At 35.4% G+C, this 12057-nt stretch overlaps 1 protein-coding gene across 1 annotated transcript in view; it reads right to left on the bottom strand.

The window, feature by feature from the left end:
* REV3L (REV3-like, polymerase (DNA directed), zeta, catalytic subunit) overlaps positions 1 to 12057 on the bottom strand; it is a 229381-nt gene that overhangs the window by 68029 nt on the left and 149295 nt on the right. Inside the window, exons 15-17 of the mRNA XM_006879036.1 lie at positions 5430 to 6346; positions 3644 to 3726; positions 2279 to 2404 (exon numbers count right to left, since the gene is read on the bottom strand). Of these exons, the coding sequence (XP_006879098.1) occupies positions 2279 to 2404; positions 3644 to 3726; positions 5430 to 6346 (1126 nt within the window). The remainder of the gene's footprint in view (positions 1 to 2278; positions 2405 to 3643; positions 3727 to 5429; positions 6347 to 12057) is intronic.

Genomic DNA, 12057 nt, shown 5'->3' with positions numbered 1-12057 from the left:
CATTCCTTGGGTAACCAATATTTTCAGCCACGATCCATCTAACATTAGCTACAATATCCCTAGTACTGCAACCTCTTCTAAACCCAGTCTCCACTTCTGGTAGTTCTCTACTAATGTGCTGTTCCAGTTGTTTCTGGATAATCTTCAGCAGAATCCTGCTTGCATGTGATATTAATGACATTGTTCGATAACTTCTACACTCTGTCGGATCATCTTTTTTTGGAATGGGAACAAATATAGATCTATTTAGGTCAGTTGGACAAGTGGTTGTCCTCCAGATTTCTTGGCAAAACTTGGTGAGTACATCTAGGGCAGCATCTGTTAGCTCTATGAGGAGAAATGTGGCATCAGGATTGGAGGAAGACCCATCAACAATTTCCATTATGCAGATGACACAATCACTGCTTGCTGAAATTGAGGACTTGAAGTGTTTCTGCAGAAGGTCAAGGACTGCAGTCTTCACTAGGATTGAAGCTCAGTATCAAGAAAACAAAGATTCTCACCACTGGACCAATTGGCAGCATTATGACAGATGATGAAGAGACAGAGACTGTTCACAGCTTTAGTTTGCTTGGCTCCTCAATCAACACTCTTGGTACGTGCAGCCAGGAAATTAAAAGACGTATGGTGATGGGAAAGTCTGCTGTTAGAACCCTCTCTAAAATACTGAAGAGCAATGATGTCAATCTGGAGACTAGGTTTCGCCTGACACAGACCATGGTCTTTGCAATCACGATGCATCAGAAAGCTGGAAAATGACTAGGGGTGATAGAAGTAGAATTGATGCCTTTGAGCTATGGTGTTGGAGAAGAGTATTGAATATACCATGGATTGCTAAGAGAATGAACAGGTTTGTCCTGGAGGGGGTGAAGGAAGGCTGCTCCTTGGAGGCAAGGATTCTGATGCTTCGTCTGACATACTTGGGACCAGTCCTTGGAGAGAGATGTCATGCTTGGGAAGCTGGAGGGAGCAGCGCAGGAGAGGAAGACCCTTGATGAGATGGATTGATTCAATGACTGAGGTAGTGGGGGTAGGTGTATGGAGGACAATAAGAGTGGCAAGGGATAGAACAGGTTTTAGGGCTATTGTACATAGGGTTGCTATGAGTTGCAGGCGACTTGGCAGCACATAAGACCAACAACAATGATCTGTTAATTCTATTTCCAGAAGAATTTGATAATTTATCTAAACCTCTAAATTAAACAATCCACTCACAACTGAGGACAAAGATTAAACAAGTATATAAACTAAGAGTGTTCAATAAACCTACAAGAGCCACATAAGTAATTTAAACTTTTTCTAGCTACACTAAAACAAATGGAGCTCTGCTGGCTCAATGGCAAGGAGTTTGTTGCCAATCCAAAGCCTTGTCATTCAAATTCACCAGCTGTTCCATGGGAGAAAGAAGGGCAATTTACTCCCATGTAATTTACTGTCTCTAAAAACCTGCTGGAGGATCAGCTATGAATCGTTTCTGATTCTATGGTACACAACAATACTATAGCAAAGTAAAGTGAACTTAATTTTAACTGTATTTTATTTAACTTAATATATCCCAATTGTTACTCTCAATATCAAAATACATTCAATGTAAACATTATTCATTTTTCCTAAAAGCTTTTAAAATCAATATCCAGTGTACATTACATGTCAATGTGAAGCAAACTTTTCTTTCAAAATCTTTGATCTGTAGTTGATGCCATGTGGCTACTGTTGAGTTGGAACTGACTCACTGCAGACACACCAGTAGGTTTTCAGAGGCAGTAAACTGCACAGAGGAGAGTACATCTTTCTCCTGAGGAGAACCTGTTGGATTCACATTGCATGCCTTTGGATATGCAGTGTAGCTCCTTACCACTAAGCCACTGAAGTGTCCTTGCTATGTATTTACATTTCATAAAATCTGCATTTGAAAAAACAAACTTTTTAAAAGAAACTTTTTATTAGGTTTTCTAGTAATGGAACTGAGATCAGTTTTAAAGATATAAATCAAGTAGACAACATTAAAAATTTAGTTCCTCAGGTGCATATGACAAAATTTTTCTTAATATACATGCTGCCATTCATTTTTTAATCATTCAGTTAAAACAGAATAACTCAGATTTGCAAATTATATATGTTTTGAATTACATCTTCTGTAATACAAATAAATACAAAATAGAGATTAACAAATAAGACTTCAATATATTCCTCACCCAGTAAAAATATTTACACACTTGTTCCATAAAAGAAAATATACTAATTAAGCATAGTGCCAAAGACCTTATTATAGTTTTACCTCATGTAAAGCTTTTGCTTCTTGTAAGTTTTGAATGCTGACTTTGAAACCATAAGTATTGTTTAAAGATGGTCCATCAATCTGAGAAGTTTCTTTCTTTGGGGTGTTTACTGCTGCAAACTCATTCTATTGAAAGAAACACACATAGCCAGGAAAAAGAAAATACATGAACAGTCATTTCTTGATTATTTTGTTAAATTTAGACAATATGCTTTATGTACTTATAAATGATAAATTAATATAATATTTTTAGTTCCAAAAAGAAACCGTAAGTGTTCACTTTTTAGGCTGCTCTTTCAAGACACTAGAAGTGGATATATGCAGAAACATCTGAGATAATCTGTAAGCAAACTCTGCACTGCTTTGACTTTATAAATCCAAAATAATAAATAGTCTTGTATAAAAACTGACAGCTATCCCACATGGACATTTACTTTGACCTTTCTATTTGCAACTACTTTTGCTAAGGCTTATAAAAATGTGAAATTCTAGATTTGTATTCTACTCTAATGCAACATGCTATTTGAAAAATTAATCATTGTAAATAATCTTCAATGGTCTGAAAAATGTACAATCTCTATATTTTTAAAGAACAACTTTTCCAACTTCCAAACATACTCTTTTCTCCTAAGTACTGATTTATGTTCATAATACGGTGGTATTTTTTTATCATATAAACAGCTTATAACACAATTGCATATTAATGGAGTTTTCTTTTTTAGTATTGACAGTCTCAAAATAAAAATTCTGGGATATATTTTATGTAGTGAATTATTACTAATGAGAAGTAACCAATATGAAAGTGACTTCCATCATCATATATTTCTAAGAATACTTTTTTCTGTAACCACACACCTCTAAGTTTTACCTCATTTTCAGTATTTGAACAGGCATTTATGCTATTTCAGAGATTCAGTAGTAAGTAATGTTGCTTCTTTTTGCTACTTAGTAAAAAATCAGTATTGTTATATTTGAGAAAAAAAAATAAACCAAGACAAAGGATATATTTTTGGTGGGATCAAAAATCACTTACTTGAGCTCTGCTGTCATTGGACTGTTCTGATTTTGCCAGTAATCAGTTAATGTATTTGTATCCTCATAATCCACATTTTGGCTATCATATTCACTTTCTCTGTAACATTTGTATTTACATATAAGAATCTTTTAGATTCCAACAACAACCAAAAAAAAAAAAAAAAAACCCTAAAAAAAAATTAGGCAATTTCTTGTTGTCTCAAAGACATGTAAATAAATGAAGCAAAAATAAATTTTAAAAAAATTGTGACACAAAGTTATTTATCTAACTGAAATCTAAGAATAAGAATGGAACTTCCAGACATTTTAAAATAGGTTTAGTATAGTTACCTTTGCTTGTGTGGTTATGAGTGCTCTTCTAAGAGTGTCAGGATTAGTTCCTTTCTTATGATTCAATTTCTGGGATTTTGGTTCTGTAGAAACACACACTGATCAAAATTTGGGAATACTATCATATTAAATTTTTAAAGACTTCACACCTTAAAAATGAAACAAATCAAAATATTTAATATCTACCAAAGTAACTTTAAACATTTGTATTTTAAAATAAATGATTAAGTACTAAGTCTTATGTTTCAATAATTATCCTGGGAAGCAATTATTTTCTTATTTATCAAAACGGTGATGAGGGAGGGAATGACCCAGTCTCTGTCCTTATGAAGTCAAGGAAGAAAATGAAATAGTCATCAAATACATATAGAAAAGTGAAATTTTAACTGATGCAACTGTAACAAAGGAACTCTGGTGACCTCGTGATAAGGAGTTGGCTGCCAACCCAAAGGCACTCAGTTTGAATCCACCAGCTGCACTGTGGGAGAAAGACAGGAAATCTCCTTCCATGTGATTAACTGCCTCTGAAAATCCGCTGACGACAGTCAGCTATGAGTTGGTTCTGACTCAGTGGTACCTAACAACAACAACAACAACAACTGTGCTAAAAAGGAGGGGAGATTGCAAAGAGTGGCTAAGAAGATTAGTACAGGAGCCTAGGCGACAGATGGCGGTACCTTGGCCTAAGGTATTGGCAGCAAAGGGTGAATGAAGCACATGGTAACTGAATGAAGCATACTGGGCAACGCAATAAATAAAATGGTAAGACTTAATAATGGACTAGAACCACAGGTGGTTAGTGGATGGTATTAAAGAATGTTTATTTGTGCAACTAAGTTAACTGAGAGATGGTGATTACTACCCACTGATATCTGAAACAGGTCAAGATGGAGGACACGATGGGTTTCTGTGTGCAGGTGTGTGTGGGAATAAGACTATGTTGGGAAGGGAGGTGTGCAGTGAGATCACCCTGAGGTCCCATGCCAAATGATATCCAGATAAAGTGGTTTGCAGCTTAAAAGATAATTCAAAGCTGGAGATATAAATTTGTGAGTTATCTGTTGTAATCCTGAGAAGAGGAAGTAGATAATTTAGGGAGAAGATACAGAGAAAAAAAAAAGAAAGCAGCTTAAAGCCAAACCTTAGTAAAAAATTTTAGATAATAATGGAAACCAAAAGGATATGTTTGAAAGGAAATTAAGGAAAAGGATATAGAGAAGAAGGAAGACAGAGAAAGGGATGAGCTCCAAGAAGAAAAGTGTGGTCAATAAACAGTAGTTTGTTTACAGAGTATGTGATAGGAAGACTGAAAATGTCCGCTACTGCTTTAGCTACAGGATTACTGAAAATCTTTACAAGTGTTAAACGTGGAAGGATGGGGAAGAATCCATAGTAGATTAGGCTAAAAAGGGAGTCTGATGTAAAGAAATGGAATCCGGCTTTGAAAGACAGAAAAAAGCAGAGATGAAGCCAAAGGTTTTGGGTTTTGTTTCTACTTTCAAAGATGAGTGAGGTTTGGGTAGGTTTAAAAGTCAATGGGGAAAATTCAAGTTGAGAAAGAAGCTGTCAGGTTTCTATGAATGGGCTCTAATATTTCAGCCATAAATAAAAAGGAGAAAAGACATGACTTCCCAAGACATGACTAAATAACAATAAAACTTAAAAAAAAACAAACCCCTCCAAAATCCTTAAACCAAACAAAACTCTGATTTTCATTATATAGGTTAATGCTATTTCTAATCTTTGCAGAATAATGAGGGAGCTATTCTGTTATTTGTACACTTACCTGCTGATAAAGGGTTAAGACCAGCTGCTTCAGTATGCCTTTCCTGGGGTTTTCTCTGTATGATTGGGGTACTATGAAGGCAAAGTGATTCACATTTTCCAGTTCTTGCCCTAACATTAATTGGGGATAACAGTAGAGCGTCCCTGGGCTCACTGCAGGGACTTTTCTGTGTACCATCTTTTATTGGCTTTAATAAGTTCTCAACAGTCAAGGAACATAGCTCCTCTGTTGGTGACGAAACTCCATCACCTCCATTTAATGCTTTGGACTCTGTAGATACTGGTTGTTGCCAAGGGGGGATTACTGGAGAATCAGGGGAACTATAACTGACACTAAAGTCATCATCATCGTCACCTTCATCTTCCTCAAGATCATTTGATGCAGCAACTGGTGGCAACATCTGACTTTCACTTGTTATTCCCCAACATTCAGGGGTTGATACTTGCAAAGCCATCTGAGAATTATCAATATCCTTCTTGGTATATGCTGCAGCGGGGAGTATCTGTGGTGCTGAAGCCATTTTTGGAGGTACTACAGGTTTGTCATCTGGGTTAACTGAAGAGCTGAAGTTCTCAACAGATTTTACAACTGCAGTTGGCTCAGTTTTAGGCAGTTTCTTGGAACGTTCATATTCTTCTTTGGCTTGAAGCCATGCTTGAACCAGCTGTCGACTTGGGGCACATTTGCAAGGCATAATTACAATTTTTTTATCTTCAACCATCTTATGGCTATTATTTGACACTTTACTGACAACTGTTTGGCCATTACGAAGAGGTGATCCTGGTCTTGGATTTTGAGTCATCGCTGAGAAAGCAGTTTTCCACAGACGAAGTCCTTCTAAGGAAAAGTCTCCTTCAAATTCAGCCAGATCATTGGGAAGTCGAGTTTCTACCATGAGAAGTTTTCCGCCAATCTCCCTATAAACAAAATATTTTAGAACTCTGTTGTCTCAAAGTGCAATTACCAATATATTTAGATCCCTAATAAAAAGATTTTTTTAATTCTCTTTTGACATCTATTATTTTTTTTTTTTTTGGTCTTAATTCTTATCTTATGCCATTATACTTTACTTTCTACATACTTTCTTTTACCAATAAATAACTTGTAGATCCATTTTCTCTGGAAAGCATCATTAATACCAGAAAGAAGTTGTTTTGTTTGTTCCAGTGTTTCATGAAGTCGTCTTTCTTTCAAGGAAATGGCACAAAATCATCAGATGCTTTTTCTATACTCATAGCAAATAACTTTACACTGTTATCACATATGGATTTTAAAAAGGAGGAATTTAGTGCCACTGGATTTTACCAATAGCCTCTTTCTACATTTTCTATTATCTTTGTGTAGAAAGTCATTCAGTTCAAACACATAAACATTCAGACATCTCAAAATTCCCTCAACATAGAAAAAAAAATAATCACACACAATTGGGGTAAAAGATCACAATTCCTTCACACTTTTCCAAGGTAAGTCTTAACATTAATATAAGGACTAATAACACCACCACCAACAACAAATTCAACAAATTTAGCATTGAAAGAGTCTAGTAATGCATGCATATGTGGAGGGATCATTAATTAAAAAAGCAGTTTAGTTTAATTTAAAGCAAATAGTATAATATAGAAATATTATATATTTATAAATATTAACCAAACTTCTTTCTCTAACAGAGAGATATAGAAGTTATTTCTGCATTCTGTAGCAATACAAATCAAGGTTACTTTTTCTTCTATATATGAGTCTTTCAAGGATAATAAAGATAGTTCTTAGTTTTTTACTTAGGGTCCTATTCCCCAACTATCCTGGTCATTCTCTAGATAAAAATTAACTGAATTAAAATATTCTTAGTTGGACTACTGCAGAAGCATTAGGGTGACTACAATTCTTCCTCTACTTTGCATGACAAGACTTTTGCCTCAACCAGTTAAATCATTAACAACATTGAGTATGCTCATAGCATACAACTCACTATTTCAAAATCACCAGCAGAGAGATGCAAACCAAAATCACAAGGAGATACTATCCCACCCCATTAGCAGTGGCAAAATTTAACAAGACAGCAAGCAATAAATGTTCGAATGGATGTGAAGAGATTGGAATTCTCATATACTTTAGTGGGACTGTAAAATGGTACAACCACTCTGGAAGCCGTTTAGCATTTCTTAAAAAAGCTGAATACAGAAAATCTTTATGACCAGCTATTCCACTGCTAGGAGTATGCCCTGAGGAAAATAGAACTGAGACACAAATGGAAATGTGTACACTGATGTTCATAGCTTTGTTATTCACAATATCAAGAATGTGGAAACAGCTCAACTAACCATCACTAAATGAAAGGACTGGAAAACCGTACTACATTCACACACTGGAATACTATGCAGAACTCAGGAATAATAATTTTGAAAAATTCTATACAACCACCACAACAAGATAAAGGTAAATAACCCAACTGAAAAATGGGCACAGGATATGAACAGACACTTCACCAAAGAAGACATTCAGATGGCCAACAAGCACATGAAAATATGTTCAAAATCCCTAGCTCTAAGAGAGATGCAAATCAAAACTATGAAATATCATCTTACCCCAGTAAAAACAGTAAAATTTAACAGAACAGAACCCACCAAATGCTGGCGAGTATGCGGAGAAACTAGAACCTTATTCACTGTTGGTGGGAGTGTAAAATGGTGCAACCACCATGGAAGGCTGTATGGTGCTTTCTCAAAAAGTTGCAAATAGAAATTCCATTTGACCCAGCAATTCCACTACTGGGAATATACCCTGAAGAAACCAGAACTGCCACCCAAGCAGATATATGCACACCCATGTTTACTGTGGCTTTGTTCACAATAGCAAAGAGTTGGAAACAACCCAAGTGCCCATCAACAAATGACTGGATAGAGTAGTTCTGGTATAGTCACACAATGGAATACTACGCTGCATTGAAAAACAAGGAACTCATGAAATATACAAAATGGGAGACCATGGAGGACATTATGCTGAGTGAATTATCTCAGTCACAGAAGGACAAATATTGCATATGGGTCACTGTTGTAAAACATGACTGACATCAGGGTTGAGGGAAGACTGAGAAAGAGGAGATAAATAATGTATACTGTATTGAAACAGATGAGGGAGAGAACTGTTTAAAAGGATATATGATTAGGTATTACTGTCATGACAGGAGTCTAGAATGAAGGCTGCACAGTGGAGTGGACTTGGGGGGAGGGATTGTATAACAAGAATTTTTCTTTTACTTTTCAAAGAGAAGAGTAAATTGGGGGGAGAGAGGGTGTACAGGAAGAAAAGTGCAACAGTAAATTAATGGAAACATTAAGTCTCTGTAAACTTCCACTGAAATTAATAAAAAAATAAAATAAATTCTATACAACATGGGAGAGGCTAGAGACCACTATATTGAGTCAACTAACTCAGTTTCATAAGGACAAATACTCCATAATACCATTATTATAAAATAGAAGTGTGACTAGCAGTATGTGTATAAAGCTTTAAAGGGGGAAGAAGAAGGGGAAGCCATGAATTTGCAGAGTTTTGTGGGACGGGGTAAAGGAACTAGAAAAAATCTAGGTGGAACCTGAAAAGGAGGAGTAATAGTGGGCAAGTGGTGACTAACTTTATAAAACAAAACATACAGGAATGATTGTATCACATACAATGTGAATGAAGAAAGGTGTGAAACACAGTATATATTCATGACATAATGTATATGAATTTTGTATGCAAACTGATATAAAATAAAATGTAAAAAATTTACTGCTGTTGTAGGAAGTGGATACACATAGCATGTGACCCTAATAACAAAAAATTATACGCATAATTAATGTTGTTGTTATTATTAAGTGCTGTCAAGTCGAGCACAACTCAGTGATCCTATGAACAAGACCTGAACGCTGTTCTATAACTTCTTGTTTCTGAGTTCTTCGAGTTTCCAGAAGCATGTTGTTTAGGAAATGGATGCCACACCTGCTTGCAAGCTTATCTTAATCTGGGAGCTCCACCAAACAATGTTCACAATGGGTAACCATTATAGCATTTCACATACCAGTGGCACAGTGTTCAGCATCACAGAAAAAATTAATGACAAGCCATACCAAAAAGAAAAAAATTAACAAGAATTGAAGAGATCTGGCAAATTCAGCTTTCTTGAAGTTTATCAGCAGGAGGGTAATTACCCTGACTGAGAAAAATCCACAATACTTATTGAGAGCCTAAATTTTTCAGTAATTTTACTTTTAGGGTGATTGGGAAAAATTCTCAAATAGTAAAAATTCTTTATGTATGAGATTTTTGTCACATCTTTATTCATAATAGCAAAATCAGCAGACAAGTTTCTGTCATCATAATATACTACACATGAAAGACTATCATGAAGCCATTAAAATGGTACTTGAAGAAACTGCTCATTTTGGAAAATGTTTATAAATATAATGCTCTAAGTGAATACATCTGAATATAGTACTATGACTCTACTCAGATCATACTTCACAAAGCAATTGAACAAAGTACACATCAGGATATGTACACATTAGTACTAACCACTCTACAACAGCCAGGCTTACCAGTCCAACAGAGACTAAAAGAACTCCTGGGGCCATGGCTCTGTAACTCTTCAAACCAGGCACAAAGCTTACCCCTGTGGGTGAACTTTGAGACAAGTTTATAAAGTGAATAGTAATACCAGAGAGGTAACTCACTCCTTAGAATAATCAACCACATAAGATCAAAAGGACTGCCTTTGTCAAAAGTACAGTTCAGAAGGCAAGAAGGAGTAGGCTAGAAAGATTAATTAGCCAAGAATTCACAGGAATGAAATGGGAAGAATGCAGTTACAGTAAGGGTATTATAATTAATATAAAATGTGTATGGATGGTTAAATGGAAAATCAATATGCTTTAAAAATTTTCACTCACAGACCATATTAAAATAAAAAGAGAAAACAAAGCAAAACATAATTTAGGAAATAAAAAAATCCCTGTAAGGGAAAACCTCAAAATGCTAATAATGTCCATCATTATGTAGTAAAATGTGGTTTTAGTTTCTTCTCTTATACTTAAATTTTCTATACTGCATATGTAGTCTGATATAAAAAATTGTTATTGAAAGTAATGGTAATTATTTTAATTTAGTAGCAGGATAAGTGACAAAGCTGCACAATAAGCTAATAACTTACAGTGATATAAAACTAATGACCAGCATGTGATGACATAAATTTAAATTTCATTAATCAAAAATTAAAATACTCATGGAATGCTGAGGTAGGCGAAAGCTCCCAATTAATGCCCAAGAAAAAGCATTTTTATATTCTGAAGTTTTGGATAAATAAGTAGTCATATTCATGTCAAAAGATCACATTTGAAAACAGCACATAAAACTGTTATAAAACAAGACTGACATGGGGGTTGGGGAGACACTAAGAAAGGATAAATAATGTACATGGCACTGAAACAGATGAGGGAGAGAACTGTATAAAAGGAATATATGATTAGGTATTATTGGCATGACAAGAGTACAGAATAAGAGCTGCATAGTAACTTGGTCAGTGGTGGTGGGGCTGTATAATAATTAAAAGAATTTTTTCCCAAAGAAAAAGCAAACTGGTGGGGGTGGTGGGAGAGGGAGGGGCAGACATTAAGGAAAACATGCAACAATGAATGAATGGAAATAAACTGTATAAAATCTCAAAAAGAAAATAAAAACCAACAAAACCAAAAAACCTATGTACTGGGAAGAATGAGAGTATTTCTGCTCTTTATTTCAAGTTCTTACGGAAATCAACTTCTGTCTTAGGTTTCTAGTCACTTTTTCTTAATCCTTTTTAATTACTGCTTAAGAATTACTGCTAATCTGATGACTTTGTAAAAGCCTGACATTCATTGGTATTTTGTTTTCTTTTTCATTCAGGTTGGGATAGTGTGCTGCCACACACATGCAGTGGAGCCTTTTAGTTGGCTTTTCCCCTTTCCTCCCATCACAAACACTAAGAAAGGACTGCTTTAGAAGTTACAGCTATCATTTAACTAGATGACTGGAGTTTTTCACCTTGTAACTGGTTCGGTAAAGAACATCATAGTCATTTTCATGGAAACAGGGATCAAGAACAAGAATCATCATTTAAATATGTTGGGTTAAGTCATGCACTCCAATTCAGCTTTTATTACATATGCCTTATGGTCTAGCGGCAAGAAGCTGCACTGCAACCCTGAAGACACAGGGTTCAAATCCATCAGCTGCTCCTTGGAAGGATAAGCAATCTCTTCCCATATGATTAATGCCTCTGAAAACCTGGAGGGCCAGCTATAGGCTGGTTCTGATTCAGTGGCACACAACAACAACAACAACAACAACAACAACAACATCTTGATGATAATGGTATAGAATACTTACTAAACATAAGCAAACCAGACCAGAATCCCCATTTTGCTATTGGCTTCTCTGTGTGCATGAATGTCTATCTTTACTCTGAACATATTTCTAAAAGAAAGATGACAAAATGGAAGCCAGATTCCATCCTTGCACCCTTAATACTGTGCAAAATAACAAAATACTATGACTAAGATGTTGGCAACCTGAAAATAAAGTGGTATACAATGAAATTAACTTAAAATAATCT

Source organism: Elephantulus edwardii, unplaced genomic scaffold (assembly GCF_000299155.1).
Source record: "Elephantulus edwardii isolate Elephantulus edwardi_28Jun2011 unplaced genomic scaffold, EleEdw1.0 scaffold00002, whole genome shotgun sequence".
NCBI lineage: Eukaryota > Metazoa > Chordata > Mammalia > Macroscelidea > Macroscelididae > Elephantulus > Elephantulus edwardii.
The sequence above is the reverse complement of the archived record's forward strand: the minus strand, read 5'-3'. Positions and strand labels throughout refer to the sequence as shown.